At 31.4% G+C, this 27752-nt stretch overlaps 1 protein-coding gene across 1 annotated transcript in view; it reads right to left on the bottom strand.

Annotated features, from left to right (window-relative positions):
- The window catches only part of LOC124371468 (alkali-sensitive linkage protein 1-like), a 50816-nt gene extending 39101 nt beyond the window's left edge, over positions 1-11715 (bottom strand). Inside the window, exons 1-2 of the mRNA XM_046829801.1 lie at positions 11703-11715; positions 11211-11371 (exon numbers count right to left, since the gene is read on the bottom strand). Coding sequence (XP_046685757.1) covers positions 11211-11371; positions 11703-11715 — 174 coding nt within the window. The remainder of the gene's footprint in view (positions 1-11210; positions 11372-11702) is intronic.
- Between the last annotated feature and the right edge of the window lie 16037 nt (positions 11716-27752).

The raw sequence follows: 27752 nt of genomic DNA, 5'->3' as shown, positions 1-27752 counted from the left end.
TATTAAAATGTAAGCAATTATTAAAATTCAATCTAAAAAACAAATTTGTGTTATTAATATGGTCAATAAAACTGTAGGCTTCACGCGCTCATCGAAAATGATCTGATACTTTTCTTCTTACGATGAAATTTAACATTTTAATGTTTGGAGTCTACATAGTGAGTCGCCAAGCTTATTTTTATCTACATAGACTTGTGCAAATGGCATTGCAAGCAACTATGCAATCACTTCTTGCTTTCTGTAGCAGCAAGTCTCAATGTCACCAGTTTTGTCGACTAAGTAGATATCACCTGCTGGATAGTATATAGTATAGTATATTTACGTATCTGCACCAAAGTACTAGTAATGCCAATGAGTGATGAGCTCTACATTCAAGCCAAAAACATCTGTCAAGATCCTTATCTGTTTGATCCGATTAATTGCCTCAGTAACGTCTTTCTTCAGGTGTCCTAGATGAAGGTCAATCGTCTCTTCTTCCATGTTGGTGGATTAACGGGAAACATCAAACTACTCTCCCGTATCTCGTCTACCAATTGTTTCAAATTTATTGAAAAAGTCTTCTGTCAATAGTATAACTTTTTGTATTGACGATCGGCAGTGTAGCATCGTGAACATCAAGTTTTAAAAATTAAAAAGCATATGGGAATATGCTTTGTCAATGGTTACATTAACTCAATGGATGTTGGGGTGATTTTGCTGATATGAACAAGCATTTAATTAAATTGATGCAGACATACTGATAAGTAGCTTATATCACTTCGTGTCGGTAATGTTACAATTAAGTCAGTTAAGTCCTAACCAAATATCATATACTAAATAATGATACTGAACACGAATATAAAGTCTTAAAAAACTATCAGTTCTATTTTAGTTATGTTGGTTACTTACACCACCCAGTCGCCTGAAAAATAAAACATGATTTTGTTTATTGTTTTTATAATTAAATAGTTAGTGGATATGAAATATTTTAATGACTCATATGAAGGCAATTAATGAACGCACTAATTTCTTGCCACATGATAAGGTAAAGTTTCCAGCTATACAGTTTCCCAGCCATAGTAAAATTTAATTAAAAATTTCGGAGCCATAGTTTTCATTGAACTTTTATTCTAATTTATTGTAAATTGTATAAAGTTGCATTGGTTGAGGAATGGTCGAAAGTAAAAGCAATAAACGCATATATGTAAATGAGGCAATTATATTACGCCACTCATTTATTATCACTTTTAGCCGTTAATTTTACATAAATGTAGTAATCTTATGCTAAAATGAAATAAAGAATCTATTTCATATCAAGTTTTCCCTATAAAACCAGTATTTCGAGTTATGTAATGGACTATCTGGGATTTCAATGTAAGAGCTTCCCACAGCAGTGATGTCGAACATGTTTATCAATATGAGTTCTTACTCCTTGTTTTCAATCATGTTCATTATGGTATGTTCCATTTATGAATGTTGTGTTTAGATTGAAGCCACGGATCCGTGCAAAATTTGCAGGACATAGGTTACCAGTCTAATTATATTTGGCTAAAATCTGACTTTGCCTTTGAATCAACTAATAAATCACTATTTTTAAGTTTTCTAAAACTTTGTTCTCTAAAAAAGTTAAAAAAATGTTGATGAAAAAGTTCTTCAATCTCGCGATTTCTTATTGGGTCTACCATTACTAAATTTCCAAGAGGTAATAAACCTTTTCCTTCAATTCAATGTGTAAGAGCTTTTACCTCCTCTTGTCACATATTATTGAAAAATACCATTAAAGCTCCTACTTGACCCTTTAGATTAATAATGCAAATTTCAAGTATTCTTGGGATCTTTTTAATTACAGATGTAGTATATTTTACTCGTAATTTAAAGCTGCTAGCGTCAAAACCGTGCTGAAAATGGGTTTTTATCCAAGGGTTGTGCTCCTTTGGCGCCATTTTTGGCTAAATAACAAGCGTTGAATTTAAAATAGGAAAGTTTTGTGCCAATGATTAACGCAAGTTAAGCAGAAAGTACGGAGGTACGTTGTTTAAATCTTACAGGTAGGTAGGTAAGCCTGTTGCACGTCGAGTCATAGACTTCACTCCGTGTAGTACGTAGAATGTGAAGTACCTCAACATTGCAACAGGTTGCAAACATTGCCGGGATTTACGCAATTGGAAGTGACAAAAAATCACCAATGAATAGTGGAACGAAATATAATTCACAGTCAAGAACGTGATTTAAGAGCTTCTTGTAAATTCATACTTTTTTGTTTTGGTTATGTGCTTGTTTTATTGGTAAAGCAAGCAGAAACTTACATTTTTGTTTAGTTTTGCGTTTTCCTACTCAAATCTCTAAGTGGGTATGAAATCATTCAGTCCACATGCTTATAACAAATTACCCTTTTTTCTAAAATAAAACATCGGTGACTTTAAGATTACTAACGAAAAATATTTAGCATTCTAAATCTTAATAAATTGTGAAAATGGTTTTTTGATCAGATTCGCCGTGTATAGAGTAAATAAGACCTTATTAGGACAAGTTTGGTGTTACCCTCCAAAAAAATATAAACTGACCCAAAAATGAATACATTTACATTTAAAAAATTATCATGGCATTACATTCTTAACGTTATATTGTATTTTTAACATCAATTTGACGTCATGTTTCAACAAGACATTCGATGTATGTGTGAGATTTTTTATAAATACGTGAAAACCCAGTACAGTAGTTTTGTCAATAAGTGCGTCAATAAGTGAGTGAGTTAATATGTTTTATTACGTTATCATATCCACTCATAGAGGTTCACTTGGCTAGACAATGCAGATGTAGTCGGAAAAAAGTGAAGAATAGTAGACTAGAAATTCTATGGAATGAATGCTGGGAAGGCACTCGATGTTGTACTCATAGTCAAGAATCAAACTCAGAGACTCGAATTCGCGGACAAGGCGCGCGAGGTGTTGCTCGGCAGCGAGAAGAACGGCAGCTAGAAATTTTACGAGAGAAAAAAATTATATGCGTGCCAATTAGTTTATTAATCCGCCAGAAATTTAGTTCCAAGAACATCGGATGTAACTTATATTTAACCAGTAAACGAGTAAACAAGGTTTTGCGAAAAGATGTATTATGTATTTTAAAATACAACTAAATAAAGGTACAAAAGTATTGTACAAATAAATGTTTGAACATCTTGTTCAGCACAACCGTCATTCCTGAATAAGCATTTAATTTTAGTTATGTGAGCTATAGTGCAATGTATGATAATAAATATAAACATTCTCGACAGATATATGTATATATACATCGTTAAACTCCTGTAGTATGAAAAATAACTCAGCACAACGTCATTCCCCGAATAAGCATTTAATTTAGTTATGTGCTATAGTGCAATGTATGATAATATATATAAACATTCTCGACAGATATATGTATATACTTACATCGTTAAACTCCTGTAGTATGAAAAATAACTCAGCACAACGTCATTTTCGAATAAAGCATTTTAAATTTAGTTATGAGCTATAGTGCAATGTATGATAATATATATAAACATTCTCGACAGATATATATATATAAAAATCGTTAAAACTCCTGTAGTATGAAAAATAACTCAGCACAACGTCATTCCGAATAAGCATTTAATTTAGTTATGTGCTATAGTGCAATGTATGATAATATATATAAAACATTCTCGACAGATATATTTGGTATATATACATCGTTAAACTCCTGTAGCATGAAAAATAACTCAGCACAACGTCATTCCGAATAAGCATTTTAATTTAGTTATGTGCTATAGTGCAAAGTTGTCAATGTATGATAATTATATATAAACATTCTCGACAGATATATGTATATACAATCGTTAAACTCCTGTAGTATGAAAAATAACTCAGCACAACGTTCATTTTCTCGAATAACCATTTAATTAGTTATGTGCTATAGTGCAATGTCTTATGATAATATATATAAACATTCTCGACAGATATATGTATATATACATCGTTAAACTCCTGTAGTATGAAAAATAACTCAGCACAAACGTCATTCCGAATAAGCATTTAATTTAGTTATGTGCTATAGTGCAATGTATGATAATATATATAAACATTCTCGACAGATATATGTATATATACATCGGTTAAACTCCTGTAGTATGAAAAATAACTCAGTCACAACGTCATTCCGAAAAGCATTTAAATTTAGTTATGTGCTATAGTGCAATGTATGATAATTATATATAAACATTCTCGACCAGATATATGTATATATACATCGTTAAACTCCTGTAGTATTGAAAAATAACTCAGCACAACGTCATTCCGAATATAGCATTTAATTTTAGTTATGTGCTATAGTGCAATTGTATGATAAATATATATAAACATTCTCGACAGTATATATGTATATATACATTCGTTAAACTCCTGTAGTATGAAAAATAACTCAGCACAACGTCATTCCGAATAAGCATTTAATTTAGTTATGTGCTATAGTGCAATGTATGATAATATATATAAACATTCTCGACAGATATATGTATATATACATCGTTAAAACTCCTGTAGCATGAAAAATAACTCAGCACAACGTCATTCCGAATAAGCATTTAATTTAGTTATGTGCTATAGTGCAATGTATGATAATATAATATAAACATTCTCGACAGATATATGTATATATACATCGTTTAAACTCCTGTAGTATGAAAAAATAACTCAGCACAAACGTCATTCCGAATAAGCATTTAATTTAGTTATGTGCTATAGTGCAATGTATGATAATATATATATAAACATTCTCGACAGATATGTGTATATATACATCGTTAAACTCCTGTAGTATGAAAAAATAACTCAGCACAACGTCATTCCGAATAAGCATTTAATTTAGTTATGTGCTATAGTAGTGCAATGTATGATAATATATATAAACATTCTCGACAGATATATGTTATATATACATCGTTAAAACTCCTGTAGTATGAAAAGTAACTCAGCACAACGTCATTCCGAATAACCATTTAATTTAGTTATGTGCTATAGTGCAATGTATGATAATATATATAAACATTCTCGACAGATATATGTATATATACATCGTTAAAAACTCCTGTAGTAATGAAAAATAACTCAGCACAACGTCATTCCGAATAAGCATTTAATTTAGTTATGTGCTATAGTGCAATGTATGATAATATATATATAAACATTCTCGACAGATATATGTATATATACATCGTTAAACTCCTGTAGTATGAAAAATAACTCAGCACAACGTCATTCCGAATAAGCATTTAATTTAGTTATGTGCTATAGTGCAATGTATGATAATATATATAAACATTCTCGACAGATATATGTATATATACATCGTTAAACTCCTGTAGTATGAAAATAAACTCAGCACAACGTCATTCCGAATAAGCATTTAATTTAGTTATGTGCTATAGTGCAATGTATGATAATATATATAAACATTCTCGACAGATATATGTATATATACATCGTTAAACTCCTGTAGCATGAAAAATAACTCAGCACAACGTCATTCCGAATAAGCATTTAATTTAGTTATGTGCTATAGTGCAATGTATGATAATATATATAAACATTCTCGACAGATATATGTATATATACATCGTTAAAACTCCTGTAGCATGAAAAATAACTCAGCACAAACGTCATTCCGAATAAGCATTTAATTTAGTTATGTGCTATAGTGCAATGTATGATAATATATATATAAACATTCTCGACAGATATATGTATATATACATCGTTAAACTCCTGTAGTATGAAAAATAACTCAAGCACAACGTCATTCCGAATAAGCATTTAATTTAGTTATGTGCTATAGTGCAATGTATGATAATATATATATAACATTCTCGACAGATATATGTATATATACATCGTTAAACTCCTGTAGTATGAAAAATAACTCAGCACAACGTCATTTCGAATAAGCATTTAATTTAGTTATTTGCTATAGTGCAATGTATGATATTATATATAAACATTCTCGACAGATATATGTATATTATACATCGTTAAACTCCTGTAGCATGAAAAATAACTCAGCACAACGTCCATTCCGAATAAGCATTTAATTTAGTTATGTGCTATAGTGCAATGTATGATAATATATATATAAACATTCTCGACAGATATATGTATATATACATCGTTAAACTCCTGTAGTATGAAAAATAACTCAGCACAATGTCATTCCGAATAACCATTTAATTTAGTTATGTGCTATAGTGCAAATGTATGATAATATATATATATAAACATTTCTCGACAGATATATGTATATATACATCGTTAAAACTTCCTGTAGTATGAAAAATAAACTCAGCACAACGTCATTCCGAATAAGCATTTAATTTCGTTATGTGCTATAGTGCAATGTATGATAATATATATAAACATTCTCGACAGATATATCTATATATACATCGTTAAACTCCTGTAGTATGAAAAATAACTCAGCACAACGTCATTCCGAATAAGCATTTTAATTTAGTTATGTGCTATAGTGCAATGTATGATAATATATATAAACATTCTCGACAGATATATCTATATATACATCGTTAAACTCCTGTAGTATGAAAAATAACTCAGCACAACGTCATTCCGAATAAGAATTTAATTTAGTTATGTGCTATAGTGGCAATGTAATGATAATATATATAAACATTCTCGACAGATATATGTATATATACATCGTTTAAACTCCTGTAGTATGAAAAAATAACTCAGCACAAACGTCATTCGGAATAAGCATTTAATTTAGTTATGTGCTATAGTGCAATGTAATGATAATATATATATAAACATTCTCGACAGATATATGTTATATATACATCGTTAAAACTCCTGTAGCATGAAAAATAACTCAGCACAACGTCATTCCGAATAAGCATTTAATTTAGTTATGTGCTATAGTGCAATGTATGATAATATATATAAACATTCTCGACAGATATATGTATATATACATCGTTAAACTCCTGTAGTATGAAAAATAACTCAGGCACAACGTCATTCCGAATAACCATTTAATTTAGTTATGTGCTATAGTGCAATGTATGATAATATATATATATAAACATTCTCGACAGATATATGTATATATACATCCGTTAAACTCCTGTAGTATGAAAAATAACTCAAGCACAACGTCATTCTCCGAATAAGCATTTAATTTCGTTATGTGCTATAGTGCAATGTATGATAATATATATAAACATTTCTCGACAAGATATATCTATATATACATCGTTAAACTCCTGTAGTATGAAAAATAACTCAGCACAACGTCATTCCGAATAAGCATTTAATTTAGTTATGTGCTATAGTGCAATGTATGATAATATATATAAACATTCTCGACAGATATATCTATATATACATCGTTAAACTCCTGTAGTATGAAAAATAACTCAGCACAACGTCATTCCGAATAAGCATTTAATTTAGTTATGTGCTATAGTGCAAATGTATGATAATATATATAAACATTCTCGACAGATATATGTATATATACATCGTTAAACTCCTGTAGTAATGAAAAAATAACTCAGCACAACGTCATTCCGAATAAGCATTTAATTTAGTTATGTGCTATAGTGGCAATGTATGATAATATATATATAACATTCTCGACAGATATATGTATATATACATCGTTAAACTCCTGTAGTATGAAAAATAACTCAGCACAACGTCATTCCGAATAAGCATTTAATTTAGTTTATGTGCTATAGTGCAATGTATGATAATATATATAAACATTCTCGACAGATATATCTATATATACATCGCTAAACTCCTGTAGCATGAAAAATAACTCAGCACAACGTCATTCCGAATAAGCATTTAATTTAGTTATGTGCTATAGTGCAATGTATGATTAATATATATAAACAATTCTCGACAGATATATCTATATATACATCGTTAAACTCCTGTAGCATGAAAAATAACTCAGCACAACGTCATTCCGAATAAGCATTTAATTTAGTTATGTGCTATAGTGCAATGTATGATAATATATATAAACATTCTCGACAGATATATGTATATATACATCGTTAAACTCCTGTAGCATGAAAAAGTAACTCAGCACAACGTCATTCCGAATAAGCATTTAATTTAGTTATGTGCTATAGTGCAATGTATGATAATCATATAATAAACATTCTCGACAGATATATGTATATATACATCGTTAAACTCCTGTAGTATGAAAAGTAACTCAGCACAACGTCATTCCGAATAAGCATTTAATTTAGTTATGTGCTATAGTGCAATGTATGATAATATATATAAACATTCTCGACAGATATATGTATATATACATCGTTAAACTCCTGTAGCATGAAAAATAACTCAGCACAACGTCATTCCCGAATAACCATTTAATTTAGTTATGTGCTATAGTGCAATGTATGATAATATATATAAACATTCTCGACAGATATATCTATATATTACATCGTTAAACTCCTGTAGTATGAAAAATAACTCAGCACAACGTCATTCCGAATAAAGCATTTAATTTTAGTTATGTGCTATAGTGCAATGTAATGATAATATATATAAACATTCTCGACAGATATATGTATATATACATCGTTAAACTCCTGTAGTATGAAAAATAACTCAGCACAACGTCATTCCGAATAAGCATTTAATTTAGTTATGTGCTATAGTGCAATGTATGATAATATATATAAACATTCTCGACAGATATATCTATATATACATCGTTAAACTCCTGTAGCATGAAATAATAACTCAGCACAAACGTCATTCCGAATAAGCATTTAATTTAGTTATGTGCTATAGTGCAATGTATGATAATATATATAAACATTCTCGACAGATATATCTATATATACATCGTTAAAACTCCTGTAGTATGAAAAATAACTCAGCACAAGTCATTCCGAATAACCATTTAATTTAGTTATGTGCTATAGTGCAATGTATGATAATATATATAAACATTCTCGACAGATTATATGTATATATACATCGTTAAACTCCTGTAGCATGAAAAATAACTCAGCACAACGTCAATTCCGAATAACCATTTAATTTAGTTATGTGCTATAGTGCAATGTTATGATAATATATATAAACATTCTCGTAATAATGTTATATTAAAATTATAATAAATTTGTTAATTAAGGCTATTGCCATTTATACAAATGTTAATGCAAATAAAAGTAATTTGACAGGTATTTGGTCTTCCGATCATATGTTAGTTTGATTATTTTAAACGCATATGTGACAGATACGGCCAAATACAAAATAATTGAATCGTAAAAAGTGAGGGCTCTGTGGTGTAATGGTAGCACATTCACCCGGCAAGTGAGAGATCCGGGTTCGAGTCCCGGCGGAGCAAGTACTTTTTGCGATTCAATGTTTATTAGAATTAAATAAGGCTATTGCCATTTATACAAATTTAATGTAAATAAAAGTAATTTGACAGGTATTTGGTCTTCCGATCATATGTTAGTTTGGTTATTTAAACGCATATGTGACAGATACGGCCAAATACAAAATAATTGAATCGTAAAAATTGAGGGCTCTGTGGTGTAATGGTAACACATTCACCGGCAAGAGAGAGACCCGGGTTCGAGTCCCGGCGGAGCAAGTACTTTTTGCGATTCAATGATTATTGGAAATTAAATAAGGCTATTGCCATTTATACAAATTTAATGTAAATAAAAGTATTTGGTCTTCCGATCATATGTTAGTTAGATTATTTAAACGCATATGTGATAGATACGGCCAAATACAAAATAATTGAATCGTAAAAAGTGAGGGATCTGTAGTTGTAATGGTAGCACATTCACCCCGGCAAGTGAGAGATCCGGGTTCGAATCCCGGCGGAGCAAGTACTTTTTGCGATTTAATGTTTATTAGAATTAAATAAGGCTATTGCCATTCATACAAATTTAATATATATATATATATATATATATATATATATTTATATATATAATTACAAAATGGCCGATGTACCTATCGATCCTAAGTAATATCATAAAAGAAGTTTGTAAAATCATAATTACACCACGTAGCTAATAAAAGGTGAGAGTTGCTCAACTTTGCGCGTAATTTCCACAGCTTGTGGCACGTGTTACGTGTTTCATTCTTAAGGTAATCTCCGAGTTTAGGTGAGTTTAAACACATTATTATGTAATATCACTCACTTTGTATAGTGATTACTACCTGAGTAGGTGTTAAACATGGTACATAGTATTGAGTACAATGCATATGCTTTGCAAGCATGGCACTAATCTGTTACAACTTTTGAACGTTTTGTCTAACAAATACTTTTCCTTTTCAAACGTTTGAGGGAATTTGATATTGGGAATACATATGTTTAATGTTTCCGTTGAAAAAGTTAGACGTTAGTGGCTATTTAAAATAAAAATTCAATTATAAAATACCTATTGTGATTTTTGTTCCCTTAAACTACAATTTTGTAATGTACAACAAAATTGTAGATAAAAAATACGAGGAATTTATTGCAAATTTAATACCCAATTAATACAACAATAAATATTCCACAAATAATTTGCAATATCGTGTTACTGTCATAGGCAAAAATTCCATTTTTTCATTGACAAGACTTCAACATCGCAAACTAATTAAATATAATATTAATTTAAGCTCAATTTTAGAACTTCTAAGCCCAAATTAAACAAATGACTCATAACTTTATTAATAGATAAAAATATTAAATAATATAATTTTGGGAGAGTGTCTGCTGAAAGAGGTATCAGTCAAAATTTATTACACACTGGAAAACACTCCCTCCACAAAACCTTTAGTGATTATTGTTTCTGAAGAATTTAAGATTACTGAACAGAACAATCACATTAAATCGTTCTCTTAGTTAAAATAATAGTAGAGAAATGTTAGATTTTTATATTAAAATGTTTTGTTATCTTTATCTTTAAAACCAGCATTGAGTGTATGCCCAGGGCAGATTGTTACAGTGTTTCTATTACAGTAACAATAAAATATTGTCAAATGAATAGAATAGATTAAAATATCAAATAAATTGTATTAGGTTGTGTCTTATTAGTGGTAAAACAGTGGGGGACTATAAATAGAAAACCACCAACAGAGCCCCGTTTATGGTCCACTATTGCTAAGCTCTATGAATAGAACAAAAGTTCAAACGGTAGAAACTTGAAAACATTCACTTACAGAAACTGAGGAGTAGATCCTTGATAGGAAGGGTAGACAAACGATACTGGGATTGAGAGAGTCAGCCTCCGGATCCTTTCCTCTCCTGCAGATCTTGTAGAGGGTGAGGGCTACCACCACCAGGAAGGCAGAGGCCACCACTGCTGCCGGTATAATTACATCTGCACAGAAAATAAGGACTGGATTTATTAATGCACAGAGAGTGAGGAGATTAAGTTATTTCAAACATAATACTCTCACATACTCGTATGTTATTAGAAGAAACAAGTCCTGCCAAGTTTGAACTTGTGTGCAGCAAGTCGAGAAACGTTTTTAAAAACATGTATGAATTAGGAATCCTCATCATTTTCGCCGGTTTATGCGATATGATTTAAACCATGAACTATTTATTGAAATTAAGATGTAACACACACCATATTACTAAAACCGTGCAATAACTTATCAAGCAATTTAAAATCTTACTGTATAATTTAAAAAAGCTACTTGAATTACATTCACTGCTCATATTGGGCAAGGTATAGAGCACGGTACGACCAACGTAAGGCCAACTTGAGACGATATAATAGTGATTATACCTCAAATCCCCAATCATCCAGCCCCCAAAGTAAACTGAACTTTTTTGTTACTTATCCTGATTATCAAACATTATTCATCTTTTTCATTTTTACTCTCCAATAAGTATAAGAGCCGTTTCAGAAATTTTAGAAAACTGATCACACCGTATAATCATTTACTAATTCGAAAATTCTAAGTAGTTAATGACCAAAGTTGGTGCATATTTCCAGTAATATTTGTGTTTTATTAGAAAAAGCAGTTTTGGTCCTTCGTAAGATATGTGGTTTTATCAATATTCCGTCAGTTTCAAAAACACATACAGTCAAAATTTGATGAAATTAAAGCAGCATAATGCAATAAAACCAAAAGTTTTACAATATACCGAATAAACAAAAAAATCTTATGAAATCGAAAAAACACTAAGATAAATATTTACAATTGTGTGACGCAAAGTTCTATATTATAATATATAACAAGAGGAATATATTATTGGTTGTAAATAGTATTATCTCTCCAAGCAAAACGATATAATAAATAGATATAATAAAAAAAATAAACCATTACAAATAGAACTAATCACAAATTTATCGATTAAAATATTAAATACTAGCAGTTACCCCCGCGGCTATGCGCGCCAAGTTTTCACCTATAAGAGCACTTTCTGTTTCGAGTTAATTACATTTCCGACGCTAATGTTGACTTTGCCTTGTTCCTATGATTAAGAAAATATGCTAAAAAGTGTATAATTATGGTTATTTTAATTTATTCCGGCTTAGTATTTTTTGCTTCAAAGCTGGTTTTGCGTATCTTACGATCAAAGAATATATATATGTATATATATTCCGAGAAGCCAAATTTTTTCAAAAGACAGCTTAGGATGGGTTTCATAACAGTCCTTAAATCTGTACGTCAGAACCACACTAGCGTAACTCCAAATTTTTTTCGATATTCTGGTTTTTGAGCATTCTGTATATATTTTTTTTTCTGCTTTATAAAGCCATAACAATGTAACTCCTTAAAAAAAAACCTAGCAGGAAATAGGAGTGTTTGAAATAGCTTAATTCCAAAGGGATGTAAAGAACCAGAACAGCGTAAGGTCACTTAATATGTTATGGTCCTCACAAAAAATTTAAAAAGTACAGAGCGTAACTCCAGCTGGGGAGTTACGCTACTCTGGCTCAACTTTATTGTTGCTAGAATGGTTGATACAAACAGCTGTTTTATTTTCTAGAGTAGTTGTGCATGTCTCAGCTGATTGGTCGAATGTGAAATTTACATGAATTGATGCCCTAACCTAAACTTATAGTTTCATCAACATGAGCAGCAGAGCGAAACTTATTTTACAATTAGCTTTGGAGGACAATGTAAATAATTCTCAGCAATTACTATTATTACCAGAACAAACTACTAAAGAAAACAATGAAACAAACGTCTTAAGCTTGTCTTCGATGGACACAAAATCCTGCACCCTCATTGACATCATTACAGGTAAGCCTGGTTAAAATATACTTATACAATTACTTGTGTTGCAAAAACCAATTTTTTTACTGTTATAACTCTTAGCCCTCATTTTTTTCTAACAAACTGGGTATTATTCTTTTTGTTAAACCTCTGGGTCCCAAAACTTGTTAAAAACTCTCTCAGCAACTTCATCCCTACCACTTATAGGGTTTTTTTTAAAACACTTTATTGGTAATCAAATTGGTATAGATTGATAAATCTTTTTACAATACTGGTGTGAGTTACTTTCAAGTGGCTGAGCCTATCCGTACAAAATTAAATTATAAGCATACCACAAACAATAATTATACTATTAGCCTATTTTCACTGAAGGGTCGTAAAAATACAATAAATTTATATTTTGCAGGCAGTTGATCCGTTTGTTCTTCTCAACAATGAAAATGAATATATAATGGAGAGTCGAATCAGAAAGTAATAAAGAATTCGCTACTGATGAAAATATTGTTTGGAATGATGGTATTACCAACCAGGATTTTCAGTCATATGATATCTCCTTTTCATCGCAAGGTAAGTGTTCATCAAGAATGTTTTAAACTCACTACTATAAAAGACTGCAGTATAATAAGCGACCACCCGTCGAATACCAGTATATCGATAGTCAATATCGAAACTAATTGAGTACATAAACATTCGAATTATAAAATATTTTAAAATTAATAACATTGTCATCTGTTATTATTTTAGATATTACAGCTGAATTAGACTGTGAATTGAAATAACTATGATGTAATTACCGGTAGGATATTTTGGTTGTGGTAGATAATCACGAATATCGATACTACCGATTATATGAATAGTCGATATACTGTTAATCGATCTTGATGGTCATTTAATTATATTGCAGCCCTATAAAACCATTCACCATGATGGGAAAGTTTTGTAAATTATAGTTAGACTTGTTTTTGTCATACTACACAAATAATAGCTATTTGTATACTTAAGCTTACCCATGAAGTGAGTGTTTTTCGTTCTTTACAGATTAAGTGTGTTACAAAGTACATTCATACGTATATATTTATCTTAATTTTTGGTGCCATATACAACTAATTCATATTTTTAAAGCTGCTTTGATGATTGCAAAACTGCTAAAAAATATGTAGTTTACCATGCTTGATATTGCAATTTTTAATCTCAAGTTTGACATTCGGCCTTCTTTTTTGTAGAGACAAATTTTTATGTTGTACAAAATGTGAATAAAATTTCAATTAAAACAAATGTTTTTTGTCATACAAATTTACAAATGATTCTACCAAGGCTTTCATACATTAGTTTCATACTGGACCTAAAAATGTGATGCTTAAACACTTCTAATTATATATACTTTAATTATGATCTTCAGCGGTTGTGTTAAATCAAGTTTTAAATTTATAATACCACATTTATAACCGATAATTCACAATTTCATATTTTTTCAGGCCTAGTTGCTGAAGAAGAGGATAGTCTTCAAGAATTGGCTGTCTCTGGTAATGCAGATATCCCATCACCAGGAACTTCTGTTTTGTCATCTAACGTAGATGGACACTGATATTGATAGCACATACTGTCCTCGTTTCAACTCAGAGTCAGAACTATCTACTGATGAGTCTATAGTGAGTATTCCTAGAGTTTGCTTCAAAGGTTTCAAGTGACAGTAACTTCTTATGTGAGGAGGAGCCAAAAGATAGCTCAAGACAAAATTCTACTGGTTCCTTACACTGATTCGGGACACGGAGGAAGAAGCAAACAAAACCAATCCTAATGTAAAAAAAGGAAAGAAGAGGGTGAGGAATGAAAACAAATGGAAAAAAATGTGTGAGGAAACAGCTAAGAGTTAGTGGAAAAAACTATCTTAGTGCTAAGGGAGCAGAGATTAAAGCAAGATCTCTGAAATCTCCTTGCAAATCTACTTGCCGTCTCAAGTGCTATCAGCGCTTTACCAAAGATCAGAGAGAAGGTATATTTTCAGATTTTTTGGAGAGAAGACAGAGACTGGGATTCTAAACGTCAGTTTGTTGTTTCCTGTATAAGCAGCAAGCCCTGTCGCTAGGTCCAGGAAAGAAAGATGGCTCAAAGGGAAACCGGGCTCAAAGTAATAAATTTAGTTTTTCAAATAAATAGTTGTGAAGAAATAGTCTGCAAAACATTTTTCCTAAACACTCTGGCTATCTCTGAGATGTTTATGCGAATATCACAACAGAAAACAAGCAAGACAGCAATGGTTGAGCCTGACCAAAAGAGGTAAACATGTAACCTGGAACAAAAATTAAGAATGAAATAATAGATGGAATTAAATCTCATATTTCAAAATATCCAGCGTATCAAAGCCATTACAGCAGAGAACGTACAAGCAGGAAAATATTTGGGCAATCACCTCAACATTAACAAAATGTATGGACTGTATGTTGAAGAGTGTAGAGAAAAAACAAGTTAATTCCTGCAAAGAAGTGGTTGTTTAGCAAAGTGTTTAATGAGGACTTTAACATGGCATTCAAGTTACCAGACAATGACACATGCGATGTGTGTGATGAATTTGAATGTAGATTGAAGAATAAACAAAATTTCAGAAGAATTGGAAGAGATTAGCAGGAGGACACCAAGAGCATTTAGATGAGGCTGCGTCCAGATATCGTTTGAAAAAGGGAAGACAAACTTCATGGAAAAGAAGATCACAAAAGCAAAGTAGTAATGGCTGACCTTCAAAAATGTCTCCCTACACCTAATCTTACAAATTCACAAAGCTTTTTACCTAAGGAAACTTTGGACACTAAATTACACGATTCATGATCCTGCAAACAATAAAGACCTGGTGCATGCTATGGGAATGAAGTAACCAGGGGGTAGAGGTGGAAGTGAAATGGCCTCTTGTTTTTATGCTTGGGCAAGTAGAGATATTATTGAAAGCGGAATTGAGAAATTAACCGTCTGGACAGACAACTGTTAGCGGACAAAACCGTAACCATGAAACATGATTTTAATGTATATATGGTTATTGAAAACTATTCCAAACTTGAGAGAGATAAATCACCAAATTTTTGCTTCCAGGTCACACCACATATGGAAGTAGATGGCCAACACAGTATAATTGAAAGAGCCAAGAAACATATTTCTGGCAACACAATATATTACATGTAATGATTGGGCAAATTTTATTGCTTCCTGTAAGAAGAAAGACCCCTTTGAAGTTAAGAGAAATGAATTTAGAAGATTTTCTAGATTTCATGGCCATTGTGAAAGGCAGAAAATCTGCTTTCGTAGCAAGAAAGAAAAACACTGATGGTGAAACCCTTTTTGATATCTGCAAACTGTGTGGTTGCAACTTAGATCTGACAAAGTGGGTGTTCTTTTTTACAAAACTAAATTTTAAAAATGACACGTTCAAAAGAAGTTGACCTAACCAGACGATCTCTGAGAAAATCAAGAAGTTACAATGCCTACAACCATCCCTCAGCTAAGACAGAGCAAAAAGCCAATCAGCTCACAGAAATACAGAGATCTTCATGACAATTTTACAATGGGTACCTAATGAGTATAAAGCTTACTTTCAACTCCTGCCCCATGGAGAGGATGCGGGAGACTTTCCAGATGAAGATTCAACGTCAGTTGAGTTATTTTTAAAAAAATATTTATCATCTACCAATGAATTTCATGTTTTAATTTTTGACTTAACCTTACTTATGTAAACACATTAATAAATAAGTATTATTAATTTAGATGTATATAAAAAAAAATAAAAGCGTATCTTAAATATTATGTGTTTTTTTTTATTTTGAACCATAACAGCGTAAGTCCCTTACCAAGCTATTAAAAAATTTCAAAAAAAATTATTAAACCAAAGTCATGAATAATTCACCTCTAAAAACATAAAAAAACATAATAATTCATAAAATAGTCCAAGCCATAGAATTGTTACAGTAAAGAAACATATGTTCTTACAAGTTTTTGTGCTCTCCTGTAAAATTAGTGACATGTGATGTTTGCGCTAGTCTGGTTCTGAGGTACAGAAATGTATTGTAAAAGTTGGAAATACATTGTGAGTTATATTTGCACTGTTGGCCAGTTACCAGCTTCCTTTCAACGTCAGTTTAGTAGGCGTTGCACGTTTATGACCACTGCTGGTTCCAGTGAATTATATTTCCGACGCCAATATTGAGTTTGCCTTGTAGCTACGATCAAGAAAATATGTCACAAAGTTTATAAATTTTGGCCTTTGTAATTTACTTCGTTCTTAGTGTGTTTTGTCCCCAGGTTGATTGTGTTTTGTTTTTCCGACCTAAGGAAATATATATCACGGATCAGAGAAGGCTACTTTCTGTTAAAAGAGAACTATGATTTGTTTTATATCAGTCTTTACGTTTATGGTAATTTTTTAAATATTTTAGAAAAACTTAGAGTTTGGAATTTGTTACATCAGTTCAAAAGAACTGTCCAGCGAAATGTCATCTAGCATAATTCTTTTCAACTGCTTGAAATGAAATGAGTCTTCGGAGTCAAATTCTGACCTTCTTATGTTCTAGGATATTTTATAAAGTAGACTAGTACTTATCTAATCGCTGAAATCTAAATTCTTAGTTCGTAAATACAAAGTGTACTCTTTTAGACAATCTACTCACTATAAATTTAAAACAAATAGAGAATTAAATAAGCAATGTTTACACATAATAAGTTGAAATACGTTTGACAAGGCTCAACCGATTAATATTACTCAATTTTAGAGACCAAGACGGCATTTTTCGCAACTTTACCGAGTTGGAGAGTATCCTGGAGAGATTTTTCGAAGTCTGAATAGTCCTAAATTCATCGCAGGAACCGTAAGAATGACCATATAAAATATCAGTACAATCGGTTGAGTAGTTTAGATAAACATGAAAACAAAACAAGCAAACAAAGGCACTTTCTCATTTATAAAATTATTAAATGTTATAATAGATGATTTTCATGTAGTTGGGCAGAACTATCTGTGTTATATAATTGTAATCCCCTGAAACTTAAATGTCTATGAACCATGTAGGAAAATAATTTTAAGGTGCAAAAAAAATAAAAACATATCCAAATCCTTAGAAGTTGCGCACGGATCGGTCAGGGTTAATAACCCACCAATTACAGAATTACTTTTGTGATCGAACATAATTATTTCTAGATAGTTGATTGTTCATTTCAATAAACATAACGATGAAATATGTAACGAAAGCTGTTCTCTACATACAAAAAAGTACTCATTTCGGACATACAATTAATTATAAACTATACTATATATCGTACTTCAAGGAAATAAAAGCCTAGTTACACTGTAAGGTATATTCATTCTGACAAACATACTTTCGTGTGATTAATAAATCATAAATAAGAAAGCTTATGGGCCTATTTAGGAAGAAAAATATATTTAAATTAAAGTATGAACCCATGAAAGATAATATTCAATGATATTATTAAGTAATAAGTATTAAGCATGGTTATTGTCAATCGTATTGTTTTCATGTGGTAGACCGTGACTTGTAATAAATAATTTTTAAGACGTTCGTACATTTAAGAAACGCTTATATATTTTTCATGTCGACATAGAGTTCAAAACTGTGGGACGTGTTTACTTCAAAAGAGGAAAAAGAAACACATCTACCTAAAGTTACTTTCCGTTCGTTTAAGCACAACCCATAAAATGTAAATAAATCCCACAATGTATATTGGCACTCCTTCATACGCACATTTCTTGCTTTACACATTTACAGTAAATAAACCCTGTTTTTATAAAATCATGTAAGAAAATATTTTTTACCCCAATCGTGACAAAGTGTGTTTACTATTACTTTTTACTTTACGATGAACAATAGGAAATATTATTAAACGTTCTAATTTTTACTTGTATTTTAAATTTGTTAAAAATCAATTTACTCTTAAATATGAAGATTCCATTCTCAGTCTGAGAACATTTTAAAAGTATCTTCAAAGCCACTTTCCAATTAAAATTTGCGAATTCCAATTTAACTCATTTAAAACTAATCAAGATGCAATGAGATTACGAGTAAGAAAACACGCAAAAATATGACATTCTGTTAAAACTTAGGTTTTAAATAGGTTTTATTAAAACATTAATCAACGTAAATATATTAATTTTTTAAGATACAAACATAATTGTCAATTTTATTTTAAAACTTTTTAATTGACTAACAACCCATTTATAACTTGTCTAAAAACAAAATTATCTTTATGGACTTTTAGAGGTATTCAAAAACTTCTTAAAAACATTTAAAACAGTATCATGTCACATAATTAATGTGAAATAGCCACATGTAAAATGTTTAAGGAAAATAGGTCTAAGTGAAACTATTTTATTTTCAAGGCTGATTTATGAGTGGCGAAAGACTTTAATTAAGTTGCTTGCACAAATACTTCATACTTTTTACACTTCAAGAATATTACGAACACTTTTTGAGTTTTAATAAATGAAACGAGAGTAACAATTTACTGTAAATAAAGTATCGTTGTTATCTTTAAGAGTCTTCCATATGATGAACATACAAGCACTTTGTTCCCTTTAAACATTTATGATTGAAATGTGATGAAAACTGTCCACTAGTCCAATTTTAAAATAATCAAAACATACAATGATCAAAACGCATGTAAATATAGTAGAATATATTACAGGGTTTAAAAATATAATCTTGCAGATTAGTAAACGAATAGTACAATAGTATTTGTTAAAACCTTGTTATGAAATTGAACAAAAATGTGTGTCCTGAAAAAAGCTATTTAGTTCTCTTACTGCTAAAAGTATAAATATATATTGTTATGTACGTCACCAGTTTTGTAATACAATAAAGAGCTTTTAAACAAAGAGGGGTAAAGTAAAATAGCTGGCGTTTATTGAAAGATCACAACAATAAGCCTTTGTGAGATTCTAAAACCACATTTTACCGTCGTTATATAACCATCTATTTTGAAAAATATCGCTAACTTACATTGCATTGAATGTTGAACGTGAACTAGAGCTACGAATAATTCAGTCGACAAGATGGGTATAATATTCAAGAAAATAGAGGTGGATTTAAGCTTCTTTCTTGGAGCTGGTTAAAATTCATATTCCATTTTTTTAAATTTTATGCAGGGACATTCTTAAAAACTTGCTCTGTAGATAAGAAATTCTTAGTTGAATGTTCACGTAGAAGAAACAATAAAACTTCCAGAAAGTGGAAAATTCGATTACAGTTGCATCAAAAGAAACTTATGTTTTATTTATTTTCAGCCGTGTTATTGGTTTTTTTTTATTATGGATTAGAATCTTTCCTATCGGCCAAACTGCATGTTTATAAATCTTAAATTGGTGAAATTCTATATTTTAAAACAAATTTCCCTATTAAGAGTTTTAAGTGGATAAAGTTCAAAACGCAAAAATATAATTTTCGTAAAAAACATTTTTTTTTAAGTTTTAACTTTTGGTCCTAAACAAGAGAAATACTAAACAATCAATCAATACTTAATAGCTTAAAGGACATTTAATTTAACCTTAAAACATATCTTGGTGTAAAATGCTTTCAAACTCTGGATGCGATTATCCAAAATTTTGGTATAATAACGAACACTATAGAAGATAAAGGAATGAAATTTTGTATGCAGCTTAATAGTATTAGAAGCTATGGCCTACATTAAATTTTTAGTAATATTTAATAGATATGGGATCTGGAAAAATTGTGTGAGACATTTATTAAATGTTCCTTATAGCTAGAATAGCGTAAATGCGTGAATTTGTTAAGTACCTAACCATCTTTCATTTTAGATCAAAATCATGAATGTTAATTCTTTTACAAAAAAAGTTTCTAAATACCATTTATTTGGAAAAGGCTTTTTTGTGTTAATTCAAAACTAAAAATATGTAATCCGTTTTTTATTGGTAGATGTCTATAATTACACAACATCGAAAAATACTTGGAACGTAAAACATATTAAAACTTTTGCTACGAAAATTGAATGTCTTGAAAATCACAAGGACCCGTCAAAATATATTAATACTCTAAAACCCCTCGTGAATGGATTCAAAAGTCTTGTCTTTAATATTTTAACGAATTAATTAGCAATTATCTCTTAAAATCTTTATTTGTCTAAATGAGAGAAAGCTGAGGTATAATTTTATTTTGGGCAGGTACATCTTTTATTAATGTTATCGATCTTCAACTTCGCTGAGATTAACTATCTGATAGGATCCTCCCACAGGCCTGGGATCTTCGTGGAACCACAAAAGATGCAGGTACACCTCTTATTAATGTTATCGATCTTCAACTACGCTGATATTAACTATTTAATAGGATCCTCGCACAGACCTAGGATTCTCGTGAACCACAAAAGATGCAGGTACTCCTCTTATTAATGTTATCGATCTTCAACTTTGCTGATGTAGTCTATTTGATAGGTACTTTCCACAAACCTGAGATACTCGTTGGCCCAGAAAAGAGGCACGTACACCTCTAATTAGTTTTATATCCATCTTCAACTTCGCTGATATTAACTATTTGAGATCCTCGCACAGAACTCTGGGATCTTCGTGGACCACAACAGATGCAGGTACACCTCTTATTAATGATATCGATCTTCAACTTCGCTGATGTAGTCTATTTGATAGGAACTTCCCACAAGCCTGAGATACTCGTGGACCAGAAAAGAGGCACGTGCACCTCTTATTAGTTTTATCCATCTTCAACTTCGCTGATGTAGTCCTATTTGATAGGAACTTCTCACAAATCTGAGATACTCGTGGAACCAGAAAAGGAGGCAGGTACATCTTTCATTAGTGTTAACCATTTTCCACTTCGCTGGTGTATTCTATTTGTTATGGTCCCTCACACAGACACCTGGTATCCTCGTGGACAAGGAAAAGGGTTAAAAATGAGTTTAAATCGATCAATTAAAAATTTTTAATTAATGTAACCTTTACTTATATAAACTTACAATAGATTACTTTAGACGTGTGTACCAACATAATCTTGTCAGGTCGTGCTATGTGATCAAAGGTGTAGTACTAGTCTCTGAATGTGTACGTAACAATGTTGATCTAGTAGGGTACGTACTGTAAACATGAGGACATCTTCTCTGTGATGAAGTCGCTGGAGGGTGCAATACCAGATAGTTGATATGGGTAATCGTTTGAATCAGGATTAGGAATACCTATTTACTAGCTATTTACATTAATTTAAAAAATCCATGTCCATTTGTGAATACTGGATGCTGGAGGATGAGCACTGCAGTTAGCATATAATTTGTAACATTATATTTCATGACGACGGAGTTTTTTTATACACGATATATTAAATTATTTTACATTAAATAATTTTATTATGTAATATGTTTACGTCTGGTTAAGAATTCCCCAACTGGTAATGTAAATAAAATACTTTAACTTTTTAAAAGGTAAAATAATATAACTTATACTTAATAACTTATAACTTATAAAAAACCGAGATAATTTTTTTTTAATTTCGTACAAAAGGTCTTTACTACTTTATAGCCTGAAATGTTGCATCTTCAATGGTACAGATTATTAAAACCATTTAAATGTCCTTAGAAATGTACAGGGTTTTCATAAATGAGAATGGTGCAATTTTGAATGCTTATAAAAACACAATTTGCTATGCAAGGGTTTAGAACAATATGGTTGGCACCTCTGGAAATTTCTGTTCAGCTCAATTAGTTTTATTGCTCTGTTACGTTAGAAAACAGCCGTTTCATTGTTGTTGGTTAAATTGTGCAATAACTTCAAACATTTGGATTCTGATCTAGACAACATGTTTTCTGATCAAGAAAAAGGCCAATTGTGTGTGCTATTTGTTTACGTGAATTAAGGTCTTCTGTGTTTAGTGAATGGCAAAAGGGCTTTTAGATTATTTAACAAAGATCCACCTCATAGTAAAAAACAAACATTACGACGCCGTTTGGAAGTAAAACAATTCAAAGAAACTGGATCGGTAACTACAAAACGGAAGTCTTGCTGGAGAAGACCGACTGTATCAGAGGTAAACAAGTTCAAAACGTTTAGAGAAATCTTGTCTTAGATGTCCACAAAAATCTCTTCCATCGTCGGAGTGTCCTGGAGCTTGGAATCCCAGTAGTGACAACTCTGCATGAAAACTTTTAGCATAAAAGGCTGCATTTTCGGTGCTATAAGAGTTCAACTGTTGCATGGGATCAAACCGAATGATAAAAATAAACGTGTGGAGTATGCAACTTACATCTTAAATCAGATTGAAGAAAATGAATCATTTTTTAAATGATGGTTATGTTTGCAATGATGAGGCAACGTTTTTCTTCCATGTTAACGGGTGTTTTAATAGACACAACGTTCGAATTTTGGGGTTCTGAACCTTCCTCATGAAGATCATAGAAATAATGCGAGAGCAGACACGCCCAAAAGTAAAACGTCTGGTGTGGACTGACTTAAAGTAATTGGCCTTTTTTTCTTTGGCCGAGAAAAGAGTCTCTTAATGGTAATGTGTATCTGGACATGCTAGAGAATTTTTGTTTTCCTCAAATTGACGAGTTTTATAATGTCAATATGGTTTATTTTCAAACAAGATTGGTGCGCTAACCCCATTATAAGGACTTTGTTCGTGATGCTTTGAATGACAAGTTTGGACACAAAGATGGATAGGTCGAGGTGGGCCCAATAGCATGGCCTCCTAGAAGCCCGGATTTGACTCCTCCATGCGCGATTTTCTTTTGTGGGGATACGTGAAAAACATTGTTTATGTCTCAGAAGATCCGTGATTTAGCTCATCTTTTATATAATATCGCTTATATATTTAGCCCCCTCCGGAATATGTGCTCCACGGCTTTTTAAAGTGGCGAGAAATCTCTTCTTGGTCTCTTAAAGTTGTGAAATATTAGCCAAAAGAGCATTTCTGATGTTATCAAATGTTCTGTGGTTACGCTGTTTAATAGATTTTTTATTTTATTTACAATAGTGAGTAACAAAATTAATATACTCATTTATCTTACAAAATGCCCCAAAACATGAAGATGAGGTCTGAATTTGACACCAAAGACTCCCTTTGAAGCGGTTAGAAAGAACCATGCCAGAATGAAAGTTCGACTGGGCTGTGTTTTTGAACTAAATAGTATCATTGTGAATGTAATTTTAACTGTAATAATATATAAAATCTATAAAATACTAAATATTAGATATTAAAAAGACAAAGTTTTTTGTTAAACTTTTAAATATATATTAAAATTGTCTGTTATAATATGACACCTATCTAAGGTATCTTTTGACAATAAAGTAGGCTTCTCTGATCTGTGTATGAATATATATTTTCTCGGAAATATAATTCACATGAACCAGATTTGATCATACAGGTGCAAAGCCGTGGGTAACTGCTAGTTAATGCATAAATAACTGTGCGAGGCATATGTTTTAAAACTCAAGAGTATTTCAATAACAAAACCTGTTAATCCCATTTTATTTATACCAGGCAGTTACTCCTTGGGGTCTTGTAACCGCTATTTCCCTTGAGTGTTATATAAATGCTACACGCGGATACATTTTCCCTTCCAAACTGTCATATAATGAGCCTACTCATGATTAAATAAGTGGTCACGGGAGAAGGCTATTCCAGTCTGCCTAGGCTACCAACGTTCACAGGAATATTGGCATTTAAGTTTAAATGTTATTATGTGCTGAAGTGTTTTGTGGTCGTGTACCCTGAAGTCGGATAGCAAAAACAGGTTTTTATGCGTACCAACAAGAGATTTATGCATAGTTCCTTTAAACATTAAATAAAATAGGAATACAATGGAAATATGTTTATGCTTGTGAGGACGAATACCAAGGCTGGCTTAGTTGATCATAGTTGTGAAAGCACTGTATATGTTAATTACGATAGAGCCCTATCATAGGTTTTCAACCAGAAGGAACCATTTTTATAGTTTCATTGCAGTGTTTCTTAGTTTAGGAGATTTTCAAAAGCTAAACAAAATTACGGCTGGCCTCTTATTTCAGGATTTACCTCGTGGAGAAGCAAATTCACGATTAGAATAAACGTCGGGATGAAGCCGACAGCCGAGGCAATCGATGCCTTCTTAAATATTGAAATAAATTATGCTTGTTGTTTTAGAAGCTACCTGATTAGCTCTCAGTCTCAACATTCATTCAGATTATATAGGTAATGTTTTCAAGAATTTTGTAGTCGGATTGTCTTTAAATATAATCAGTACTTATATAAAATGTGCACACGAATGAGTATTCAAACATCATTGGCTATTTGGAATGCTACATTATTATATTTTTAGTCCTTGCCAAGGGACTATGTTCAATGTGCACTGTAATTTGTAATTCCGTTTAAGTGAAATAAAACTACAGCTCAATCTCAAAATAGCTATAGGCAGAATTGATATAAAATAAATTTTTTGCAGAAGGCTCAGACAATACAAAAAGACCGTGTCGGGTCCGCTGTCGCTCCTTCTGTCCCCCCCCTGCCCTACTCCCCCCTTTAAAATATAAAATTTCTAATTCTAAACGATGAAGGTCCACTTGCCGTTTGAAATATGTGTTGTATTTCTAAAATTTTTAAATCATCACTCCTATATTGATTACGTGTATTGTATAAACACGTCATAAAACACAGTATTATTGAAAATTAGTAAAAAAATATCTGGTTGACTGTTTACTTTGTTTTTTCTCGAAATCGCAATCACTACAGGAGGAATTAGCATAGGCGAACGTTATTAAAAGGTCAGCCCGCTACAACACTACCTAATCAAAATCTCACAACAGATTTAGTTACGTTATCTAAAAGTCCCTGTTTTCTGGCCCTCACATAAAAAATATATACAAAAACTGTAAAGTGCGACAAAACACAGTTTTTAAATAACCCCATATTTTCCCCCCAGCCTCTACGCGATAAGGTTTGGTCTTGGACACAAAACTAAGCATGGATAAAAAAGTTTGCATACTGTATTACCTTCAATTCTAGGACCCCTCCATTGGGGGAAACCTGCATAAAAAAAATAAACGGATATATACTGTATTTTGCACCAGCGCTCTCTCCTAATATTCAAACAGTATTTTTCGTTTTTTCTATGTAAAATTAACATTGAATTCTGGTAATCAAACATATTACAAAATTGTATATATATGTGTATTAATAGTTTTCATTCCTTGATTTTTTTGATACTTTCATCGATCAGTTCATTATACAGATATGTTGTAATAATTACGGTATTAGGAGATTGGCCTACGAACTAAAATTATTAATAATTTTACATTTAAAAACCAGAGCATATGAATTACTTTTTTTTCGATAATTTTTATTAAATTAAAAAAATATATCACATAAGCGTTAGCACACGCAGCGGTAATTAACATTAATACATGTTTATAATCAGAAAACATTAAAATAATCATCATCATTTATATTAACGATCAACCTTACCTTTAAGGTGTGGATTCTTGAATAATCATTTCTAAAATGTACTCTTTGCCATATCTGATGTAAACAGTATGCTGGTAAATGAATATGATTATTATTTTTTTGTATTAAAAGTTTCTTTTTTTCGTGCTGTATTTCTTTTTTCTACTTTAACCAGTATTATTTAAACGATCACACACATTGACGATAATGTATATAACGAGTTGAACTAGATTTAGTTTTTCAATAGTAACAAGGAATAATGTATATAAAACCTGTGTATCTTTAAAATTATCAAAACTTGATTTAAACATTCAGTTTATCATTTTGAATATAAAGATACATATTTTAGCCACGTATACAGTACTTGAACCAACACAATACAAGGTTCAAATTATACACCATTTCAAAACCCTTGATTGATTTTTATTACGAGTTTTTTGTTTGAGGAAACAGTACTTTATAATTTATTCATGCTGCTATATTGTTAGTGAATTTGTTAAAGGAATTCAAGTGTCTGAATATATTTCAGAGAGGGTGGCCTTCCTATAATGCAGTGAGGGTGTAATACGTGTATTTTATTACGTGTGCTGCCACACATATCAGTGTGTGGAATATAGTAAAAAGAAAGGTTAATTATGAAATTGTGAGTCGAAATTAAAACCTCAAAAAAGGGAAGTATAGGTGGGTGTTCTCGTGTGTTTTTATACTCAAGATAATGTAAAACACGTTAACAGGGGAGAGAGAGATTCTAACCTGCGTTACAACTTGCTTTCCCTTGTCCTGACCGACAAAGAAGCTCCCGCGCTGTGTTAATTTGCATTAGATGAGATACATAAGAATGTTTTCATATAAACAGGGCTCACGCGGGTATTTTTTAGTAGTCCCTGGCTTTGTATCTCTTCAGACATATTTTTGATGCGATATTATTTCTTGGGCGGTTTGCAAAGGAAGAGACTATAGCTACTTTATGAATTACATACGAAAATTATGCTTGATCCTCTTAAAATATTAGTGAATGTCTAAATTCAAAGCAAGTGGTAATAAGGTATCTACACAATAGTTATTTTGTTTTGTTTTAAAATATATAAAAAAACTCTTT

The sequence above is a fragment of the Homalodisca vitripennis genome, unplaced genomic scaffold, assembly GCF_021130785.1.
Source record: "Homalodisca vitripennis isolate AUS2020 unplaced genomic scaffold, UT_GWSS_2.1 ScUCBcl_1479;HRSCAF=5158, whole genome shotgun sequence".
Lineage (NCBI taxonomy): Eukaryota > Metazoa > Arthropoda > Insecta > Hemiptera > Cicadellidae > Homalodisca > Homalodisca vitripennis.
The sequence above is the reverse complement of the archived record's forward strand: the minus strand, read 5'-3'. Positions and strand labels throughout refer to the sequence as shown.